The sequence below is a fragment of the Giraffa tippelskirchi genome, chromosome 8, assembly GCF_054371585.1.
Source record: "Giraffa tippelskirchi isolate mGirTip1 chromosome 8, T2T-mGirTip1v1.2.pri, whole genome shotgun sequence".
NCBI classification, from domain to species: domain Eukaryota; kingdom Metazoa; phylum Chordata; class Mammalia; order Artiodactyla; family Giraffidae; genus Giraffa; species Giraffa tippelskirchi.
The window spans coordinates 110,307,796-110,332,613 of record NC_137282.1 but is presented as its reverse complement, the minus strand read 5'-3'; the positions used below and the strand labels follow the sequence as shown (position 1 = coordinate 110,332,613).

At 40.9% G+C, this 24,818-nt stretch overlaps 1 protein-coding gene across 4 annotated transcripts in view; it reads right to left on the bottom strand.

Annotated features, from left to right (window-relative positions):
- Nucleotides 1–24,818, bottom strand: part of ARHGEF28 (Rho guanine nucleotide exchange factor 28) — a 322,957-nt gene that overhangs the window by 176,204 nt on the left and 121,935 nt on the right. For all 4 annotated transcript variants that reach the window (XM_081520859.1, XM_081520861.1, XM_081520862.1 and 1 more), the window contains 2 exons: nt 18,823–18,970; nt 15,957–16,250 (listed from right to left, as the gene is read on the bottom strand). In XM_081520859.1, the coding sequence (XP_081376985.1) occupies nt 15,957–16,250; nt 18,823–18,970 (442 nt within the window). The remainder of the gene's footprint in view (nt 1–15,956; nt 16,251–18,822; nt 18,971–24,818) is intronic.

Below are 24,818 nucleotides of genomic sequence, written 5' to 3'. Positions count from 1 at the left end.
CTTTAACTTTTTGACTTTTAAACCCACTTAATTAGAAATTAAGGTTTTTTTACTCTTAACTGATTCCTAACAAGGCACGTTTGGTAACACTGACACTTTTTTCCTTCTTAAATAATAATCAGGAAGAGACTTGTTAGGATCAGATGACAACACATAAATACACACAAGTACACTGCCCAGGGTGCCAGTCAGCACGCAGTTATAACCAGCCACACTCGGATGGGATCTCTCAGTCACAGATCTCAGTCTGAACCTGGTGAGAAATGCCCATGCTTATATGAGATACAATTTTTTTCCAAGAAAAATATGACCAAATGGAAACATCTAAAATTTTCGTGTTCCCTTTTAAAATAATAGCACTAATAAAGGCAGTGTGGTGTCAACCATTTAAATAGTACTTCCTGTAGTGCCTGGAGCAAGGCCCTAAAATACCCTCAAACCTGCCTGTGCCCAACCTGACTGAGGTGTGACTGTGGAGAGAACCTGCTTCCTCCACCAGCAGAATCTGCCAGGCCTGTTCGCTAGACCAGCTCCCTGTTCTCTCCTTTCCAGCTCCATCTGTTACCAACCAGAGCTCCTGGCCTTCCCCAATCAATAGAAATTGACTAAAAGACAAGAGATTCAGGCAAGGCTTTATTGGGACCCCTGCTGCAGCAGAGGGGAGCGAGAATAAACAACAGGTTCCCTTGCTTGCTCCTTCCCTGGGTGGGGTAGAGCTTGTTCCTTACACAGGGTGAGGGTGGGGATGTGTTCAGAGGCTGGCCGGATGGGTGGCTTAGGTGGTTTGCCCACCCCTCAGGTGGCATTGAGTGCAGGAGGCAGGCACAGTATTCTGGTTTTGCTCCAGGCTCTTCAAAAGTGGCAGCTGGGTTTTTTGGTCTCTGTGTATCTTTTGTTCAGAAACTGTCCCAAATGTGCACGCACCCAGTTACTTTCAGTCCTAGACAGTTTCTTTGCATTTTGTTGCTCGAGGAGACATGTGTCCAGGTGTAAGCATTGCAGCAAAGGGTCCCAGGATGTCTCACCCTCACACCCTGCTCAGTGGGCAAGGACAGCAGACCTGGGGGACTGAGCGCTCACTGAAGCCACTGTCTCTCTCTGAATCTACCTGCTTCCTGGGAAAATGGGAAGGCAGGGGGAGAGAAGAGCTTCTGATGTTTGAAGGAAACAAAAAGCTGCCCAAAATGTGTTAAGAACAAGTTTTCACACTCAATATAAATGTTCAGAGCCCATAATCAAGCAAAGAGTTTGAAACAGGAAACATCATGACATATATAAATAATTCTGCTTGTTACAGAGTTTCAGATTTTTAACAGGAGTCAGGAAAACAAGCTGTGGAAAGGGGTTCTGCAATTTGGTAGACATGGGAGAGTTTAATTAAAATGAAGGGTTTTTTTTTTGTAACCAGATAAATTTGTCTTTTCCTGTTCAGCTGGTGCCCAGAGTTACTTGAACTAATACAACTAAAACAGAATTACTAATAATTGCTCTAATGGAAAACATTAAAAGGTGTGACCTGTAACATCCTGGGAGCAAGATCACTCAGACACAAAAAGGAACAGCAGGCTGCGACATTCAATCAACAGTCCCATCGCGGCATAAAGGGGGGCACACCTGCCCCAGACAAGGTGAGAGGCACAAAGCCCACCCTTCCCTCTCTGCCACATCTCAGTTTCTCTTCCTGGCAAATGAGCCTGTCACAACAAAGACCCAAGGTTCTAGGAAGATTCATCCTTGCCTTGGCTTTTTGGAGATCAGGGATCTATGAAATACAGCACAGGTTACAGATAACAGATCTGCAACACAGATGGCACAGCAGAGCACCTGAGGCACAAGAGCACAGGTGACCAGTTTGCTTGTTACTAAAGGAGGGCGCTTTTACAGACTGTTCACTCCAAACTCGGGGCCATGGTCACCCTATACGAGGTCTAAGGTAGCAGAAATTCAGGCTGGAAGAATGAAAAATACATCATCATGCCCTTAGGAACTCACGTGCACTGCTAGAGGAAATGTGAATTGGCACACTCACTTTGGAAAACACAGTGGCATAACCTAATAAATTTGAAGACACTAACATCGTATGGCTAAGCGATTCCACTCCTACGTTGAAACCCCAGTGAGGACTGTGCTTTGTAAGCACCAGGAAGCATGCATAAAAATGAACATGATCAAAAAGAGAAGTGATCTTAATGTCCATCCATAATAGGATACGTTACACTATAATCAAACACTAGTGTTCTAACAATAAAAATGAATTGCACACTAATAGAGAAGAAACGAAGAAATACAATGCTGAGGGGGGAAGTCACAAAAGAATACACAGAATAAGTTTTAATTAATACGAAGTTTTTAAAAAAGTGAAAACTAAACCATATTATATACAAATACACGGGTGGTAAAACGATGAGAAAAAATAAGATAACGGTTACTCTAATAATACCTCTGAGGGCAAAGAGATGAATGTGGCTGGGGAAGAATGAGGGGCACTGGTATTACCGGGGTTCAGGGACACCCATAGCTCTCTTCCTCTCTCTCCCCATTCACCCCACATAGCTGTGTTCACCGCCTTCCTCAGAACAATTAAAACTCTGGGGTGGGGCTCAAGCATCCATCTCTTCTAAAGATTCCACAGGGATCCTATAACCATTCAAATCCAGGGTGGAGATCTGCTACTTTAAATAAATATCTAGTAAACAAAATCCAGATCTATGCCTCTTGTTTATACCACTGTCTTCCCGATCATCTCTGGGAAGGAAATGCAAAAAGAGGGGATATATGTATACATACGGCTGATTCACTTTGGGGTACAGCAGAAAATAACGTAACATTGTAAAGCAACTATACTCCAATAAAAAAAGACTTTTTAAGAACTCATTAACTAAAAAATTTCACCAGTGAATGAGACCAAAAAACACTTCTGACTTTTACAAGCTATTTTTAACCTACATCACTTGCTGCTACACCAAGATACAGCCTTAAACATTAAGCAAAATATTAAACCTGTGGTGGGGACAGTAACCTAGGAGCAAATAATATTTTTGAACAAGTCCTTCTATTGTGTAGGGTTCAGAAGTCCTTCTCTTTTCTAGAGTTTACCAATGTTTCATAACTCCTGAGTAGAGCCACTAAAATGTATTCAATCCTATAAGCTTATGAACAAAATGTATTTTTTAATTCACATAAATCCTATCAGTTAAAATAAGTTCTACTCTGGTTTCCAAAGCCACATATATATTCACAGAGGTTTCAGTTTGTGCATCTAAGTCACTGAGCAGACAAACATTGAATCAAATGACTACTATATGCCAGGACCCATGGACACAAACCAGAAGCATATAGCCAGCCCATTTTAGTTTGCCATAAAATAAATATCTTGCCCATGAAATCTTATCTGGTAACTACAGCTCTAGGAAAGTGTGAACAGAAATAAGTAAACTATCTGACCTACAAGGTTAATTATAGGTTAATCAACCTACATCATGTATCACGATTTGAAAATTTATAGATGTTAATAAAATGATGAGCAGAAAAAGAATAAAAAACTATTAGCAAAAATTACATGGAGAATGGGAAAGGGTATTTTGCATGAGCATCACACACAATCTCTGATATTTTTCAGGACTCTCAACGAGAAAGGGAGGAGAGATTGCATATTACGGCATCTTCCATTTGGGTGGTCTAATCAGGGCTTTGGTGTGCGTATAAACAAATTCACCTTCCACACAGAAGACCAGAGCTTAGTGAGTCTAGGATAGGAACTGCAAATATAAACACACTCATGGGAAAGATATGGAAACACGAAGTCCCATGGCGCACAGTACCAGCATGGAAGGCATGGCGGGATCACAACGCCAAAAGGCAGACGAGGACTAAAACAGCATAATGGCAGGTTTTAGCTTCCTAAAACATCTGCTCCACATCAGACACATTTGAGATACTCAGATCATAACAATCCCTGGCTGAAACTCTGGGAAAACACCAACCACACACACAATCATTCCAGAAAATTCACATTTTGATATACAGTCCTGGAATGCACTTCATGGGTTTTGTATCTCATATAGGTTGACTATATGTACGTTGTGGAACTAGTACTAAATCAGCAGAAAAACTAAAACATCCTTATCAGCACTCAAAAATGGCAATCCAATTTCTGGCTTTCACAATCTGGGGACATTCCCAGAATGACTTGTACAATATGGGCATCGACACAAGATATGAAGACTCCAGACACAACACTGTCTAGTGCAAAGGGATCAGATTAAAGAGTTGAAAGACCTAGAGTGGAACACCTACAGTGATGCAGCTCTGGAAAGACCACTGAATTGTCAAATTTTAAGTTGCCTCATCTGTAAAAGGAAAGGAGTATCTGCCCAGCCTAGTATCCAAGATTGTCAGGGGGCTGTAACGAAAATAACATATGAGACAGGGTTCTCTAGAGCTAAGAAAGCCTATATTGGGGGACTTACCAGTCATACATATTTGTCTGGTCTTTTTAATACCAAAATATAATAAATACTCACTAAATAGATCTATGTATATTCAAAAGCAGTTTCCCTCTGGTTATAATTAAACATCATAATTTAAAGGAACTAGTTATCTGCTTAAGAGGCACTATAATTGCATCAGTGTAAGACACCAGATGTGCCATTAAGATAAATGTGTTTCAACCCCATGGCTTGGACAGCAGGTGGTCATCAGGTGACATAAGCAGCAATTATGTCATACTTGCTTTTCCAGCCTGTGCAACAGACTTTTTACATTTGTTAATATTTCTTCAAGGCTCTGATTTCCATCTACCATTCATTCATCCAGTTGATATTTGTTGACAGCCTACGATGCACTGGGCATTCTTCTGCTCTCCCCTCACACCACAGGGGAGCCTATGGAATTCCCGGGCACCCTTCCAAGTGACCCTCCAGGAACCCTGTTCTATTTGGAAGACAAATGAAAATACACCACAATCTAATTCTATTACTGACAAGAAGGAAAAGCATAGACTCATCATATCTTGAAATAGCCTTTTGAAGTTTGCATTGAAATTCTGAATTTAAGCACAACCAGGAAACTGGCCACACATCTGCCTTGCCCTGGAAGCCACAGAGACAAGCCTGCATGGAGAAATATTCAACTTTGTGGCTATGAACTGCAACTTTAGTGGGAGATCTTATCCCCTCCTTCAGCACAGGGGCACACTTAGGAAGGGATATTCTGGTGAGAGAAGCAGAAGATAAATGGGGTAACCCAAACAGAATATTAATATATAAAATGAAGTCTACCTGGGATGAGAGTGAGGATGGAAAGTCGGAAAAAGTTAATTAGAAGTCCAGATGGCAGCTGTTAGGCATGAATGAAAATCAGTCACCACATCTATTTTTATCTCCTCCTTGCTAGGTGCCAATGACTACAAGGACTTTACACTTCTTGTTTCCCTGTAACATTTATTATGCAGTTCACATGTGTTATCTTTTATCTCATCAACTCCTGCCTAGCACTGCACAAGGTAGGGGCAGAAACAGAAGCTTGACACAATTATGCAATTGCCCAAACTTACTCAGGTAGTAAATGGAGCATCAAGAATCTGAACCCAGGTTCTTCGACTTCTAAAACTCAAGTTCCTAACTATTATGTTTCCCACTGTTGTTGCTGTTCAGACACTCAGTCCTGTCCAACTCTCTGCGACCCCATGGACTGCAGCACGCCACGCTTCTCTGTCCTTCACCATCTCCCAGAGCTTGCTCAAACTCCTGTCCATCGAGTCGGTGATGCCATCCAACCATCTCATCCTCTGTCTCCCCTTCTCCTCCTGCCCTCAGTCTTTCCCAGAATCAGGGTCTTTTCCAATGAGTTGGCTCTTCAGCAAAGATAATGAGATAAAAGAAGACAAACCCAAGGAAAGAAGAGCAGAAAGACAGAACTTGAATACATCAACAGATTGAGAGTAGGGAAGGGCAAGCAGCAGGAAACTAAGCCTCCCAACCCTAAGAGCTCAGGCATGCACCCCACTCTCCAGAAGGCCGTCTGTCTCCACACACATGTGTGTGTGCACACATACACTCTCTCATGAAAATCTGCAAAACAAAAGCTGCTAGAGCTACAAGTATGGGGAAGAGAAAGTTGGCATGAAAGAATCACTATGAAATAAAACCTGGGGTAGAAAGAAGATCTGAGGGCTATACAGACTTGTGCCCACATCATGACCCATATTTGAAAGAATCAAGACAAAGCCTTGTAAAGTTCACTAGGGCCCAGCAAAGGGGCCGCTGTTCCAGGACACAGGTTTGACCACTTCTCTAAGATCACCGCACCACTTCCAGCTTGCTGCCTGCCCCCATATGCCAGGCCTCGCCCACCCATCTTCAACCATCAGCCTTTTTAAGCTCCAAGCATTTGGAAGTTTTTAACCAATATTTGATTTAATTTTTAAATAAAGTAGTACAAGGAAAGTTGAAAGTGAAAGTGTTAGTCGCTCAGTCGTGTCCATCTCTTTGTGACCCCTTGGACTGTAGCCCGCCAGACTCTTCTTCCCATGGGATTCTCCAGATAAGAATACTGGAGTGGGTAACCATTCCTTTCTCTAGGGGATCTTCCTGACCCAGGGATCAAACCAGGGTCTCCTGCATTGCAGGCAGATTCTTTAATGCCTAAGCCAAAAAGTTGCCAGTATTCAAATTCTATTAAAGAAATCTACGAAAATAGTAAAAAGCTTAACTTTTTTACTCAAGGTAAGTATTAAGAGACTACTTGGCTACAGTCATTTTCAAATTCAGTTTTAGTCTCCTGTGTGCAACCCCAAACTGCCCCATACATTTGAAGGGTTCCCAAAAGATAAAGGCCAGGAATGAAACGCTTCCACCCCAAGATAAATTTCAAAACCTTCCACTGCCTTGCATCCTTTGGGAAGCACGGTAAGGATGGGCGTTTGAAAATAAAAGCTTCCACTTACATTGTTTTTTCCTTGAATATTTTGAGAGTAGGAGACAATGACCAGAAAATAACCTGAAGAGAGCCCTGTTCTCTATTTCTCAGGATTGAGAACAAATGTATCATTCTCTACTCTCGTCTCAGGACCACTGGTGTCCTGCAGGAAGCTTAATTTTTAAGGGAAAGTTTAATTTAAGCTGCTTTTTCTTCTTTAAAATACAGTGACTTAAACAGAGAATGGGCTTAATAAGAGTTGACTGATTCAACTGCAGGAAAAGTCCAAATGACTCAAAGGGGAGAAGGGCCTTTCTTTAAGAGGTCAATTCTGTGTTAAATTCCTTACTGCCAAAAAAAATTTATTCCTTAAAAACGATGAGCTAAAAAAAAAGAGATGAAAGGCAGAGAAACCAGTTTTAGGTTAAGGGTTTTAAAACTTCACAAATGATGCACATTTGTGTGCATGTGCATGGCTAAGTATTATGAAACAATTTTACCCATTTACGTAGGACCTGTCTTAAAGATCATTCTCTCCACCACTAGCAGTTATCCAGTGTGTTACCTCAGCAACTGAAGGAATATAATACCAGCTTTAAATGTCCGAAGAGAAAGTGTGGAGATGTCTATTCCACCAGGTACTATCAGAAGTGCCAGAAGGCTAGAAAGTAATACTGAGTGTACACACAATTGCTTGAAAAATGTCAAGATTTCCAGGAAAAACATATATCCCAGAATTAGTCAACACCCATAATGCATGAATTTTAAAACCCTTCCAAAAATATTTTTAAAACCTAAAAACTTGTATTTTGTGATAAATCTGTCCTTTATAAGTTTCCTGCCCACTGGTAGGACATCAGCTGATGTTATCTCAAACTTTCTGTCCAGGACAAAGCTTTGGGGCAGAAAGACAAAGCTGACATTTCACAGTCTGTGGGACAGCAAGCAAGTCTTCTAATTCAGCCCCTTTACTAATAAAACCTGGCTCACTTTGTTTTCTCTCAATTTCTAGAGCTGGCAGACTGTATTCAAACACTAGACAAGCTCTGTTTCAAGTGTTAAACAAGCCTTGCTTCTTACTGGATACAGATCTCTTTCTTCTATTCAAGGAAAGATAAACAGATATCTCCCTCTGTCGAACACCACTGGCCCTCAAATTCCCTTCTCTTGTTGCCTAGAAAGAGGGAATGTTCCGGGTATGTGGCTTGAAGCAAGATGTAGGTGTCACAGAAAATTGGCAGTTCCCACTGAGTCTTTCATAATGAACTGCTAATTCTCACTTAACAGCATTTCCTGCAGATAAGCAATATTATATGATGGTTCTTTAAACTCCTTAGAAGAACACTAAACAATTAAGACACATGTGACAGTGGTAAAGAACCCACCCACCAGTGCAGGAGATGGGGGTTCTATCCCTGGGTCCGGAAGATTCCCCTAGAGAAGGAAATGGCAACCCACTCCAGTATTCTTGCCTGGGAAATCCCATGGGCAGTAGGAGCCTGGTGGGCTACAGTCCATGAGGTTGCAAAAGAGTCAGACATGACTGAGCAGCTAAACAACAATGGTTGCTGAATAACCCCTACCTATTATAAACTTTCTTCCTAAGCCCTTTTGGTTGTCTGCATTTCTTTTCCTTTTATCCCCCATTAAGTTGTAAAATAGAGAAAAATAAACATTCTCCTTCAAAGGGAATTTATAAGGACACTATTAATAAGGCAGAGCACCATGCTAACCGCTCTTCTTCTTAGTAACAGCAGTACCCCACCATTAAACTTGTGGCCCCATTGAGGTTTCTATTGCTCCTTTAAGTCACCATTCATTACACTGTAACTTGTTTTCACAGACAGATACTATTAGGTTCGCCAAAAAGCTCACTTGTAAACTTAGAGGAAATACCCAAATGAATTTTTGGCCAACCCAATACTTGGCCTGGCCCTTGCAACATGTATTCTGCAACCAATGTACCATTTCTCTAATTTCTAGATTTAAGTCTGTTCTGCTTATTATAACTCCACTGGTGGTGTAACTCCACGGGTGGTGTAACTCCACTTGCAAGGAAAGGTACATACTGTTGATCTGATCTTTGGAATTAATCATTAAAATAATAGTCTTTGGAATTGTTATTAAAACAAAAAACATTCCCTGAGCCACTGTCAGTGGGTCCTACCCATTTCATCCATTGTTTCTCTTTGGAGACAGCTCTCCAGCCAACCATAAAACTACAGAATGAGAAACCAGCTCTCAAAATACACTGGCTATGTTTATACCCAAAACAGCCCTGCAAAAAAAAAAAAGCCACAAAAGCTCAATCAGCTTACCCTGAAAACTTCTTCCACTTATAGAATCAGCTGTAAAGGTAGGGACTAAGTTTAACTTTTTAAACTTAATAAAGCAGTCTGACATATTTTCTTTGCTTTGTTAAAAATTTTAATGTATATGTCCTACATATTCAATTCATGGTGCCACCCTTTTTAAATGTTCTTACCACAGGGAAAAAAGAGAAACGGTAATTATGTGATGAGATGCTAAGTTGCTTCAGTCGTGTCTGACTCTGTGCGGCAGCTCACCAGGTTCCGCCGTCCCTAGGATTCTCCAGGCAAGAATACTGGAGTGGGTTGCCATTTCCTTCTCCAGTGCATGAAAGGGAAAAGTGAAAGTGAAGTCGCTCAGTCGTGTCCGACTCTTAGCGACCCCATGGATTGTAGCCTACCAGGCTCCTCCATCCATGGGATTTTCCAGGCAAGAGTACTGGAGTGGGGTGCCATTGCCTTCTCCGTATGTGATGAGAAGGAGGTGTTAATGCTATAGAGGTAATCACCTGCAATATATCAAGGCATCAAATCAACATGTGTACACATCAAACATATCTAACAATATATGTTAATTATATCCCAACAAAGCTGAAAAAAACAGCTTGTTATGTTTTCACAATTGGTATAATTGATGAAGAGTTCTTCTCATCCACAGCAAAGAACTTCTGCCTATAAGGAGATCTTTGAACAAATGAAGTACTTTTACCCAGAGACCTGAAGAAAAGTCCAAACTCATTTTTCACAACAATAATTTACTTTGGCAACAAATGTCTTGAATCTGCAAATTGTTGCTACAAATTGATTTGCAAATGTATATATATATGCTGTGAGAAAGACTTTTATATGACTTTTTAAAAGAAAATGGGCTTTTTCTTTCTTAAATCAGAATGCTCAGGGGACTTTCCTGGTGGTCCAGTGGCTAAGACTCGGCGCTCCCCATGCAGGGGGCCCAGGTTCAATCCCTGGTCAGGGAACGAGATCCTACATACCACAACTAAAGATCCCACGTGCTGCAACTAAGGCCTGGTGCAGCCAAATAAAAAGAGAAAAAAATGCATAACCAAGACAAGCTCTACCTAACTTCATAGACTAGGAGAGGAGCTAAGTTCCCAGGAGCAAAGCCATCAGTCCTCTGAGATGGCATCTGTAGTCCCTTTGGGATCTTTACTCAAATGGCAGCCTCACCACTGCTGCCAAGTTTGATGATAGCAAGTTTGGTATTTGCAGCTATGTCAGGCTGCTGGACACACAAGTGAAAAGAAGTAATTTGAGCAGAAAAGGAAGCCTGCAACTCAAGTTATCTGAGTACCAGGAGAATAAAAAAAAAAAAAAAATAGAGTATTTCAAGCCAGTTAACCTAATTGTCAAATTATGCCAATCTCTGAGAAGAGGTTTCTGTCCAAAAAACAATTTAAAAATCCAGAACAAAAAAAAATTAAATGTGAAGTTTTATTGGCTATTATATTACTACTTAAAGTTTTACTATAGATGTGAGGTCCTGAGACCCTGCAGAAGCTTTAATCACAAAAGCTATTTCTCAGATAGAATGGGTTTAATTTTATGAGACAGAAATCCAATATTATTTATGGCACCAAATTCAATAAAACACAGGCTATTTCCTTCCCTAGGAGAATAACTGAGTTGCATTACGAGTAATGATGGCTAACATGCAGGGCTAAGGAAAGGCTCTGCTTCGCTTTATAAGACACAATACTCAACTCAGACTCTGGCCCTTCTACAGGCTCTCGGGTCTTGCTGATAAATCTTATTTAGTGTTTGAAAAGAGAAAAATGAGAGATTTATTATAAAATGCAAGGAAATACAGTCATGCTTCACAGTAAGGCTTGCATCAGACTCATCCATGACAAAATCATTGCAGAAATCAATTTTACTCATTCCTTAACATCCTCTGTGAATGAGTGCTAAGCCACTTCAGTCGTGCCTGACTCTCTGAGACCCCACCAGGCTCCTCTGTCCATGGAATTCTCCAGGCAAGAATACCGAAGTGTGTTGCCATGCCCTCCTCCACGGGATCTTCCCGACCCAGGGATCGAAACCATGTCTCTGATGTCTCCTGCATTGGCAGATGGGTCCTTCACCACTAGCACCACCTGGGAAGCCCAGTATCCTCTGTACCCCCCTACAAAGCATAAATACATACAAAGAATTTTAAATAAATGTTAACAGTATAGTATCAAATAGCTTTTGGATAGGTCATAGGAGAAACAGTTACTAGAGGAAGAAACCTGTTTTCCATTCATGATGCCCCTACCATTAACACATGATTAAACTTCAGTGTGCGACATGCCACAGTTTACTTCTTACTTTGCTAGCATAATTTATCTGTCTCAAAAACAAGCAACACTAATAAAACATGTATGCTAAAAAAGCTGCATTGACTTTGCTGAAAATACTGGACAGTATCAAGTACTAATATTTTAATTCTATAATAACTAAAAGAAAATAATTCTTACAATAAAGTACATTTGATCTGCAGCCTCTCTGTAATGGTAATATAAAGTCATTGCTATTTTCTACACTTTTTGAGAAATTAATGGCCTTAATGTGAGTAAATAAATGAAAAATAAAAAATAAATTCAAATCACTCTGCTTACAGAGAAAAATGAGAGAAGCACTGAGTACATAAGATATTCTAAACATCTTGGATCATAACTCTACTACACTGAAGGAAGAGGATCAGAAATGCGACTCAGCAGACTCCTGAACCACCCTCCTCCCATGGAAATGGACAGCTACACACAGAGGAATTCCCACTGAGAGAAATCCAGTAACTACCTCAGTGCCTCCTACACATAAGGTGAATGAGAAAATACACTGAGATGGGTAGGAAAGGCTGAGACAAACTCTTGCCATTAACCCCACCCACAGCACAGCACCATACAATCAGAAGGGAACCCCAACTCCCAACTTTTCCCTGAGGAGTCAAGGGTTTTCACTGTACATATAACACTCCAACTTTAAAGGCTCCCACCTGAGGGATGGGCCCCCAAAATACCTAGCTCTGAAAGCTTATACGACTTATACTCATGAATCTCACAGGACCGTAGCAATTAAAGAAGCAGCTCTAAGATGGGCACATAAGCATGCACCATGGCTATCCCCCAGGGCTCAGTGTAGAATGAGCAGGCAAGAACACCCAGTCTTTCCCAGGAAGAGATTTGACTGTATATTTTATAACCTGCTGCCCTATGGTCTAGCTTCTCATTAGCATGCATTGAGGGTCTGGCTGTGATTCTCCCTGGACTGAAAAGAAGCCAGTTGGCAATTCCTTTACTCCTTTGCTCCAGTCCCACTCCAACAGTAAAGCCAGGTCACCAGCATCTCTCTGAAAGGAGCTGCTTTTATGGCCATGACTCAAGCAACAGGTCCCAGATCACCAGGCATTGACAGGCAATGGGGCTTGCATTCACAAGTCCCACAGGATTGTAGTGGATAAAGAAGCAGTTGTTAATGGGTGTGCACATAAGCACTTGCTGCAACAATCCCCCTAGGGTTCTTTACAGAAAAGCAAGCTAAAAACAGTCACCTTCCAATCTTTCCCTGGAAGGGATTTGATTGCATACTTTCCCAGCTCATGCCTTCTAGTCAGCCTGCATCTAGGTGCTGACTGAGATCCTCCCCTTTAGGGCACTGACAGGTCTTGGCACACGCTCAACTACTGGGAACTACTAAGAACAAAACAGCAACTTGGACTATCACAAAGATTTAAGAGGCAATCAGGAGCTTAGGCTGGGATGATTGATTAGGCTCATCTACCCAAGAGCAGTCTGTCAAGACTGGGAGAGGTGGCTGTTTTATCTGATGCACAGAAAACAAAACAGAGTCAACAGAATTGAAGAAACATAATAACAACATCCAAAAAAAAAGATAAATCTCCAAAAACTAATCTTAATGAAATGGAAATAAGTGATTTATCTGAGAGAGAGTTCAAAATAACAAAGATGCTCAGTGAGGTCAGGACAGTAATGCATGTACAAAGTTAGACTTCCAAAAAACAGAAAATGTTTAAAAGTACCAAACAGAAATAACAGAGCTGAAGAATACAACTGAAATTTAAAAATTCAAGAGTTCAACAGTAAACTAGATCAAGTGGAAGAAAGGATCTGCAAACTAGAAAACAGGAGTGTGGAACTGATCTAATCAGAGGACCAAAAAGAAAAAGGGCTGTCCCTGAACACTGATGTTGTAGAGAAGTTCTATTACAAGTCTCTAGGCTGCAGGCAATGTTACCTCAACTACTATAAACTGTTCTTAGAGAAAATCTAGAAATTTACTAGAAACTTCAAGGAATTGTTTACAGCACCAAGATTTTCTCTTTTGCTTATAGCTTCATTTGCCCAGACCAACTGTAATTTCTTTTTCACATATGTACATACAATCTACTCTCTATACATGGAAATCCATTCACAAACACACATGAAGATCAACTTTTACTGAGAATTTAGTATGTTCAGACACTGTTATAGAAGCCTCATCATACACTATCTAATTCAGCCATGGCAACAAGCCAATGAGTTTGGGGACTACTATGTCTCATTTTAGAAACTAAAACTGTGGCATCAGAACAAAAATAACTTACCCAGAAGATCCTACAGCCAGGAAGCAACTGGGCCAGGACTTGGCACTTAATCTTAATGACTATTACACTAGAAATGTTTTCCAATAAAATACAATGTCTCACCACGTGAAGCAACTACTCCAATTTTTTCATGAAAAAGAATAACATTATACACAGTATGTACTTACATATCTGGTGACATAAGAGCATAGTGAGAAGTTATGAAAGCTTTATGTATTTGTCAAAACAAGTCTGTCTTGCAAAATGTAAAATACCCTCCAATGTTATTGATAAAATTTGTTTTAAAAGCCAAGAGGCTTAAGAAAATGAAGCTCCTTATCTAGCAAACATATATACACATATGTATAGTGAAAGTGAAGTCACTCAGTCGTGTCCGACTCTTTGCAACCCCATGGACTGTAATGCATAAATGAATATATGAATATATATGTGAATATATATGTGAATATATGTGAATATATGAATATATATATGTGAATATATGAATATATATGTGAATATATATGTGAACTTTATATGAATAAAGTTACTTAGCCAGGAAACATTTTTCCCTTCCTTATATACAGGAGGGTTACAAAAGTGATATCTAGGATGTGTGACTTCTTAAAGTCTCAGGATATACCACTCATTCATTCAAGTATTTTTTGAGTGCCTGCTATATGCCAAGCCCTTTGCTAGATCCTGGTGAGCAGAACAGACACCACCAACCCCATCAGGAAGCCCACCCCTCCATTCATATCAGCCAGCTGCCACACTAAGTGCAGCACATGGGAGTCAGGCAGTGCTCAGTGATGAACTAGGCTTGTGGCTTATTTAATCCAAGGTCTTAAGAAATAAGAAACACCCTTAAGTGCCCAGGAAAGTCTAAGTACAACCCTGATAAAGAAAAGAAATGGAGATTTTCTCTGATTGTGGCGTATGGCCTTATGATTCATCTTTAAAAAATCATATCCCTTTTACCTAGAGTAGGGGCTTCCCGTAGCTCAGCTGGTAAAGAATCAGCCTGCAACGCAGGAGACCCCGATTCAATTCCCGGGTCGGGAAGATCCGCTGGAGAAGGGACAGGCTACCCACTTCAGTATTCCTGGGCTTCCCTGGTGGCTCAGCTGGTAAAGAACTGCCTGCAATGCAGGAGACCTGGGTTTGATCCCTGGGTTGGGAAGATCCCCTGGAGAAGGAAATTGCTCCCCATTCCAGTATTCTGGCCTGAACAATTCCATGGACTGTATAGTCCACGGAGTCACAAAGAGTTGGACATGACGGAGCGACTTTCACTTTCACTTAACCTAGAGTAGTGCATTTAATCTATCCATGACTGAACTTAAACCAACCTATAACCTGCAACCACCTGGAAGCAGAAATTCTTAAAAACAGCATTATCCAACCACAAAGCTAAAAGCATGGGAAGAACACAGAAAAAACGTCAATAGTATATGTTTTGTTGAATAAAATACAGTGATATTTCTACCTCCAATAAAATGTCATCTGTAATCACCGTAAGTACCAACTACTGCACAGTGAAGCCTCATGCATGGTACAGGCTTATAATACATCTATCTCTCTGCTCACAGAGGCTCCAAAGGGTTTTAAGAGTCTATTTAATGATATTAAGGCTCTGTGTAGTCTCTCAGTAAAGGAAGGGCATCCAGAAGTAATTCCGAAAGTTAACATAAATATAGTAAATATGAATATTCTCAGTGACACTGACATTTTTGGAGATGTCAATGCATTAGCTAATTTCCTGCATGGCCACATTTCTCAGTGTTCCACAAGTAGGCTGCATGTTCTTCCTTGCTCAATGATTCTCCCTGTTTGAAAAAGGGTACCAATATCCTCTTGTTACAGCAAGAAAACATGCCAAGGGAAGTGGAAGCATGGCCCAAACCTGCCACAAAGAAACAGTCTTTCCCTCCTTGAGGCAAAGTTCTTCACCTCCTGGAATACAGTGGCCTCAACCAGCCCAGAGATGAGCAGCTCAGGACATCAGAGACCCCAGCTTGACCAGGGAAAGGCTTGGGTCAAAAGTAGGCAAGAAAACCCATCCAGATAAACAGATAACAAATCGCAGAGCACATTTTGAACTTCACATAGAGAGGAGACACCTGAATTTTCTGGTAAGGACTCACCTTCCAGTGAAGAATTCCCCAAGACGGTCCACCCAAGAGGCAACTCCAGATGAGTCAGGGCCAGCACGAGCTCCTCATCCAGAGCGGGCAACGCCCCCACCGTCAGGGCAAATGGGGTCAGCAAGGTCTGGTGGCTGCTGGCTGTGAGGCGATCGGCCTGGGTGACCAGCAGACGGGCCAGCCTGCAGGCCATGTTGTCCACATAGGTCACGGAGTCAGAGCCCACGGTCACCGGGGAATAGCCTTCCGAGCAGAGGCACACGGACACTGTCACCGTCTCCTGAAGCCCGTGGCCTGGACGACAAGACAGTGAACCACTCACCCTGAGGCCGCCGAAGACGCACTCCCAGTGTCCAGAGCAAGAGGCCGAGAACACACACCACACGCGCACAAGAGTAAGGCAGGTAGGAAACACGGCCAGTCAGCTTTAAACGCTGCCAAGCCTGTGGGTCCAAATGAACACTGACCCCATCTGCTTCCAGAGACTCCAACTTCAAGCTAACTTTTATGAGCTCCGACCATTTTAGTGCCCGTTCTCTTGTCATTATTTCCCTGGTAGCTCAGTCGGTAAAGAATCTGCTTGCAGTGCAGGAGACCCGGGTTCGATCCCTGGGTGGGAAAGATCTCCTGGAGAAGGAAATGGCAAACCATTCCAGAATCCTTGCCTGGAAAATCCCATAGACAAAGGAGCCTGGTGGGCTGCAGTTCACGGGGTCACAAAGAGTTGGACACGACTGAGTGACTAACACTAACACTCCTATCATTACCACTGCTATTTGGCACAACTTCACCATGTACTTCTACCCAACCGTCAAATTCAAGTTTGTTGTCTTAAAGACCTTTGCCCTTTTCTGTTCTGGCATTTCCTTCTGAGTCACATGTTTTTATATATTTATTTAGGTGATCATTTTATAAGGCAGCACCATAAAGTTACATAAATCTACCCTAATTCCTCAGCGTCCTTTTGAACGGTGAGTAGGGTGGATAAATACTAATCCACAGAAACATTATAAATAATGTTCACTGCCCCACTGCCACTTTTGAGAACAGCCTCTCTGTTCTGTAGATGTTCTTAAGAACATCTTCTGCTATTGGGTGGTCACCTAACCCTGCTACTTCTCTCTCCTCCTTACACTCTTCCTTCATTTTACTAAGGTTGTGAACTACTCCCCAGGTATGTTTTTATATTGTCCTTGGCAGAATTTCCAGGAATTACTGCCACCTAACTTCTGTGACTATGATAATCATAGCTGGACAGAAGAAGGGTTAACATTCAGCCGCCACTGACCCACAAGAAAACGACTAACGGATGCAGATCATACTTGTTCTGCCTTATTCCCCAGGAGCTATGCTGCCAGGCTTAAAGAAACAAGAGCATCCTGGGTTTACCAGGCAGGAACTACTGCCATTTTCTCATCATTGTCTCCTTAAAGTGGTCCAGTGGTACAAACACAGAATGCAGCTCCCATCATCAGACTAAAGGTGTCTAGTATATACCATAGAAATCTGTTGTACATACTTCACAAAGGTACCTTTGCAAAACTATATCCAGGAAAATTTAAGATTCAGAAATAGAAACTGCCTGTGAGAAATCTGTTAAACTCAAGGTATGAATGCTCCCTTCTAAGCAGGCCACGATATACTCAAAAAGATGTTCTTTAACACACAAGGAGTGGGGAGAATGTTCACCCCTACATGCAAGTAAAGAAAAAGATAAAAATGTTGATGCTAGGAGTAGCACTTCTGCTATTATTTTTATTCTTTCTCTACATAAGACGCTTGATTAAAAAGGAAAAAAAAAACAAGAAAAGAAGGCCAAGCCAAATGCAGCAAAAACATCAACACAAGTGCCAAAGCAAAAGGAGAGAGGCAAAAGAGACCGACAGCCTGTATAATTCTGTGCCATTAATGTGGTTTGACTTTTTTTTTTCTTATGAGGATGGGAGTTCCTGGGCCAAAGACAGGAGAGCTTAAAATTGCCCAAAGTCCCAGAAGTAGGACAGTAGATTGATCTGGTGATCAAACCCAAGGAGGTCTGCAAGGTGTTTGTACATCGCTACCATTCTCACTATATCTGTGTTTGCATGTTTACTGTCTCCCTTCTCTCCACATGCAACAGATGTCCTACAGAAGCACTTAAAACATTTTGTTTAAAAAAAAAATGAAGCCAGTCTTACCTATTAAAAATTGAAGAGTCCCTAGATGATATAATTTAAAGGGGTCTTAAAGACCCATAGTTGAAATCAACCAATCAACAAACAAGAAAAACAACAAAAACTCTCCTTTCCTGCAGGTAAATGATGCCTTAATTGCACCTTTAGATTAGAGCTCGCTGTCAGATGCACAACCCACGCCTACTGAAAATACAAAAGAACTGTCCCAAAGGAGGGCTGTTAGCTCATAACTTGTCATCTGTCACTGTGATACTTGAAGACATCTGGGAGAACTACAGGTCTCAGAATGTGAATGGTGGTGGGATGAGAAAGTTCTGGAGCCTGAGATCCAACAAGGAAACATCTGGATGGACAGGATGCCGAGTAAGGAACCCCAACCACCCAAGGGAGCAAAGCAGAGAGAAGCCGGTGGACTGACCCCAGGAGAACAGGGAAGACAGAACTAAGGTGGATGTCAGGTATCTCAGGGCTCCCTGAGCTGTCCCTGGCCGTGGGTCCCAGGACGACAGAGGCAATATTAAGACAGATTGCATCCAGAGCCCCCCTCCCCAGTCTGGAGGGTAAGTCTAAGTTGTAGCTGCTTGGGGAGCTGCAGACATAGCTGGAAGAGCCTCAGACATGAGATAACCCAGTGTTAGTATACACACACACACACACACACACACACACACACACGCACACACACACCTCACCTGGAATGCTGGACTGGAGAACATTATCCTCCGTGCGCTCTGCAATCACGATGTGTCTCTGATGAGATCCATTGTAAATAAAGTAAAACTCAGCATCTTTAGGAAGATAAACATTTTTGCCAAACTTCGCGCAGACAGTCATCTGCCCCTGAAAAAGGAACAAGTCGAGGCATCATCACATCTCCTTGTCCTGGCTCTAACCCTGGGCCAAAACAGCGTCCTTTGTTATGTTCACTTCATGTGGGTGAGCCCAAATATCATGAATCCTTCTTCCCAACAACAACATTTTGGACCTCAGGGAGATGCTTTCTGATCTACTTATGTATGCATGTCAGAGCTGGTTTGTTCTGCTTTCAAAAGTGAAGAAGTTAGAGCATACAAAAGAATATTTTTATTTATTAGATGATACTTTGTTGTTCTTTACCTTCTTTGAATTCCTACCTGAGGAACATATTGCTTGTATTTATGTTTTCCTGCACCTGAGATACCACCATAGTACAAAACTTCAAAATAATTATTCTTAGCTGGGGCCTATGTTCTAGACCAAAGCAGCTTATAAGAACTTTGAGTTTCCTCAAGCACTGCCAAATAAACAGCCCTATGCGATCCAACAGTTGGCATGCCCTTTCTCACCACTGTTTGTCTTCTCTGAGGGATTTCCAGGTCCACTTTCTCACCCAGCCTGGCCTCACACCTTCTATAGAAAAGCTTCCAGCTGGCACCAATGCTTGCTAAATACCCAGGGTCCGTGGAGAGGAGCTGCCACCCTGGGTCACTGAGGCACACTCTGAGGAAGGAAGGGAAAAAGGAAGGAAGAACAGAAGCAAGGAATGAAGGACAGACGTCATGTCAGAAGCAGGCAGCAGGCTAGCACTCCCCAGTATATTAGCATCCAGGGGTGGTGTGGGGCGGTCAGTCAGTGCTACAACCCAAATAACAGGGATGGATGAGTCTGCCAGATCACCAAGGATTCAGGACACTCCCTCTCATCAAATACAAAAAGGCAGTACAAAGGGGGCCTCCAGGGAGCAGGTACACACCACCCAGCTTGTGGGAGTAGCTGGGAAATAGAAACCAAGAGGTGGAGGGCTCCAGGGCTCCCTGTAGGGCTCCAGAAGGATGTGGGCTTTTGTGCGCCTGCCCAACAAAAAACAAAACTACTTTTCCAGAGTTCCTCAACCTGTGACAGGAGAAAAAGTGAAGACAGAAAAACCTTCCCCTCTAGTCTCCTTCACATCTGTTAGCCTCTGATGGATATCAGCATGATAGTCCATAGGACATAAAGAGGTAGACCAATCAGGACCAAAAACAAAATCAGTGTGGACTTCCTCTTTCCAGTAACTACATGGTTATTCTTGCTAAAATGTTTAAATAAACAGACTATGTCTCCCCAGTGGTTTGCAATGCACCATATACACAAAACATCATCTTGAATCATAAATAAGAATAAATACAAACTGCGGAGTTCAGGGGAAAAAACCACCAGTTCCCTATTTTGAATTATCCTTAATGTGCCTGCGAGCAGGCACATGAGCAGGCATGTAAGCACATGTTCACATCCACACATACATATATACACAATCAACAGAAAATAACATACCAAGAAAAATCTACCATACAATAGTTTCCCCCCCAAAAAAAGTTCAGGAAGAGGATCTGAAAAGCAAAAAACAATAACAGCTGTCTGACATGACAGACAGAGGAAACTTAGATGAAATTCCATTTCCTAAAAAAGGAAGACCAGTTTGCTTTAGTCATGTTCCTGGTTTCTAAAGAGACTGCTAATTACGTACAGACAAAAATCTAAACTGATGTGTTGGTGATATTTTTTTTAATGTTGGAAAATAAACTGTACCAACAGGTCAAAGTTTTTCATAGATCAAAAGCATATCTAATCTATATCTGTTCAAAGCAACGATCATATTACATTTTATTTGGTTAGGTGAACCAGGACTATGCCTTACGAAAGAGTTGAACTGCAACCCTTTTCAATGCAATACAGCCCCAAACAGCAGAGTTTTACCTTTCAATTATGCCTCCCTTTCAAGACCATACCATGCTTTACATTGGTCAAAGAAGATAAGTAACAGGTGAGAAATAAGATGCAGCCACTACAGAGATGTCTAGAAGTCCTAGCATTAATAATAATATTCAACAATAAAAAGAGTCTCTCATTTGCTAATCACAAAGAAATCAGAGAGATGTCGTGAAGAATATTATGGGAGGAGGAGGGAAGAAGTGATATAGAAACCATCAAGAGACCCAGTAAGACAGTAGGGGCTGGCAGGAGCGGAAAACAGGGAGAGAAAATACGAAAGGACAAGAACGTTCACCCAGAAAAGCTAGATAAAGTTCAAAGGAGATTTAGATAAAGCTACAAAGGAGACCAGCAGGAGGAAAGAGACTCTGAAAATGTGCTGAGGAACAAGTAAGCCTAAACAATCAGCCACAGGTGACAGTCTATGACTGAGAGTGAGGACTCCCTAACGGATGTGGCCATTCAAAATCTACTTTTCCCAAAAGGCCATTTTATTAATGGCAAACGTAAATTCCAATGTACAGATTTCCAGTGTGTCTCCATCACTTCCCCATCTGGACTCAATTGCATACGTTGTTTTAGGCAATTGAAAACTAGAAACTTTTGTAAGTGAATGCTGCCATCAATATCAGAATCATTCTGCTTCTACACAGAAAAAAGACAAATGTTATCACCTGTTAATTCACTCTATCCCAAATAAAATTTTTAAAACTCAGCTATTTCACTGAAACTTCTGGAAACACCAGGAGGCTTAAGCGGCAAAATTCTTTTCCCAAATTAATCTATAGATTTAATACACTCCAATTAAAACCAAAACTAAATTTGTCAAATGAAAATCAACAAACCTACTCTAAAGTTCACGTGGAAGGATAAATACACAAGACTGGAAACAAAAGTTTTGGAAAAGAGAATAAGGTTTGAGCTGGGGTGGGGGGATCAGAACTTGCCTCTGCCATGGAAATTATGTAACAATGAAGGAAGGTGGCATTTGAAATCAGTCCGGAAAGAATGCACTACTCAGTAACCCATTTTGGAACAGTAACTATCTATTAGGGGCAAAAACATTCTTCACATCAATAGTTAAATTCCCAATTAATTCAATATTCAACATAATCCATAAGCACATAAAATTAGGAAACTGTCTTAAATTTTTCATTTTTGAACAAAATAAAGATATATAAATTTCATCTATACTAATACCACCCTAATTTATCAAACTTTAAAAATTTTTCCTATTTCCTTCCAGTCTTTGTTCAATGCACAGCTAATTATTACATAGTTATACTCATGGCATAAATACACATATGGTTGTACTTTTCTCCTATCCAAAGCATTTTTCCATGTTGTTACAATTTTGGCACCATTTTTAATTGCATTCCATCAAGTTGTCTGATGTTCCCTAATTTACTTAATCATTCCTCTATTGTACATTAAGGGTATTTCCAGCTTGTTAACAATATAAAAAAAATACATTAAGTACTTTCATGCCTATTGTTTTTATTCTTTACTCTTTTAGAGTAGAATTCCAGAAATGAGGCCAAGAATGGACACAACTGTCACAATGTGTGTGATCGCTTTCCAAAAATGTATCAACTTTTGAATCAATACATGTACATGCATGGCTGAGTCCCTTCCCTGTTCACCTGAAACTATCACAACATTGTTAATCAGCTATACCCCAATACAAAATAAAAAGTTAAAAAATATACCAACTCTTGTCATCACCTGTACCGGTCAAGAGTATTATTTTTATTCCAACTTTGCCAAAACTTCCTTTTTTATTAACAGCTTCTCACTGATTTAATTCATATATTTTCCACTGCTGCTGAAATTTATTGACCACTTTTATCAAAGTCAATACTGATAGTTGCCTGATTAAATCCTGATTTAAAGAATTTTAGTCTTCTCTCTTCTATTTATCTAAGTTCACCTTTGCCTTGAAAGAAAGTGAAATTGCTCAGTCATGTCTAACTCTTTGCGACCCCATAGACTGTAGCCTGCCAAGCTCCTCTGTCCATGGAAGCCTCCAGGCAAGAATACTGGAGTGGGTAGCCATTCCCTTCTCCAGGGGATCTTCCCAACCCAGTGAACAAAACCAGGTCTCCCAAATTGAAGGCAGATTCTTTACCTTCTGAGCCACCAGGGAAGCTCAAGAAAACTGGAGTGGGTAGTCTATCCCTTCTCCAGGAGACCTTCCTGACCCAGGGATCAAAATGGGGTCTCCTGAATTGCAGGCAGATTCTTTACCATCTGAGCTACCAGGGAAGCCCCTACCTTTGCCTTAGTCAGGTCAAAATTTTCACTTTTGCAAGTGAACCAGTTGAAAGCAACATCACAACCATCCCCTTTCTCCTATTACCTTCTCATGCCCAAATCAAAAGCACTAGAGTACTCCTGCAAAACCAGTAAAGGTCAGGTAATATGGAAAACAGGAGTAATAAAAGTAAGGCAGAAAACCTTAACTAAGTATAATCACACTAAATCTCTCTTAGTATAAGCATAGACCCAAAAAATTAACTAATTAAACAACACTCTTTTTTTTTTTTTACCATCAAGCATGCCCCTGGAAAAATTCTACTTGTAAAACTCATCAGTAATTCTCATGATCGAGTCTTCGGCTGAAACGCTGTGACATCTACGTATTTCTTCTTGAAGGAACCAAAAAGGTAGAAAACGTATTTGCCATCTTAAAGTATTTCTTCCAACTCTCTTAACTCATCTTCCAATGGCATTTAAGAAGAAAATGGACAGTGACATTGATGTGCATAATATAAATATTTTTCATTAATCTATAATGGCCTCTAAGTCAACTTCTCTAATACCCTGAATAATTTGGTGGCTATATTATCTTAATCTGAGTATTAGGTATTCTTGTATTAATGTTCTTCCTCCCTCCCTTTCCTCTCTCTCACCCTCTATAGACAACACACTTGTATATACTTTGTTAATAAGTGTCACCTGCTGAACAACAACCTTAACTATCCAGTTTCTAAACTACCTGGCCCAACAGGGAATAGACAAACACTACAGTTTCAAATGATGACAACGAGAATGAAGTGTGCAAGTATACACCTTTTTATAGTGAGGTTTCTTTAATCTGGGTCTATAGGAAGAGTCCATCTGGGTTTCAGGTGGTCTGGGAAACTAAAAATTCAGCAAAACCGTTTATGTGCACGTGTGTGCAGTTTTCTAGGGGTTCCCAGGTGGAGCTAGTGGTAAAGAATCCACCTGCCAAGGCAGGAGTCTTAAGAGCGTGAGTTTGAGCCCTGGGTTGGGAAGATCCCCTGGAGGAGGGCATGGCAACCCACTCCAGTATTCTTGCCTGGAGAATCCCCACAGACAGAAGAGTCTGGTGGGCTGTAGTCCATAAGGTTGTAAAGAGCCAGGCACAACTGAAGCGACTTAGCACTGAGTCCAGTTTTCTAAGGAACGGTTTATGGTTTCCATCACATTCTCAAAGGCATTCAAAGATTCAAAAAATGTTATGAACTCTAGCTTTTATAGTAACAAACAAAAATGGGAATTTAACAAATGCTTTTTATTGATCATTGTCACCTTTTAACATGACAGTAAGACTGCTCGGTTTTCTAAGGCGTTCTAGTATTCTACATAGACTTTATACGGGATGATTTCTAACAGAAGCACAATGAAGGGTAATTGACATGTCAAATATTACAATGAATACATGCCATTAAAACCATAATAGTAATATAAATAACACATTCTATCAAATTTGATTCTTTGTTTTTAATATTTGAAACTTGTCCTCTTTACAGTAACAACAGCAACAAAAATAGTTGTTACTTTTGTTACTGTAATTTTACCCAGAGACTTCTCTGCAGAGAAAAGTGTGTTAAATGTTGTAAGATCCTAAAAAAATACACTTTAAAGAGATACATTGTCCCATGCCATAGGTAAGTGAATAAAAGTACAGGTACTAGTTAGAATCAACACTAAT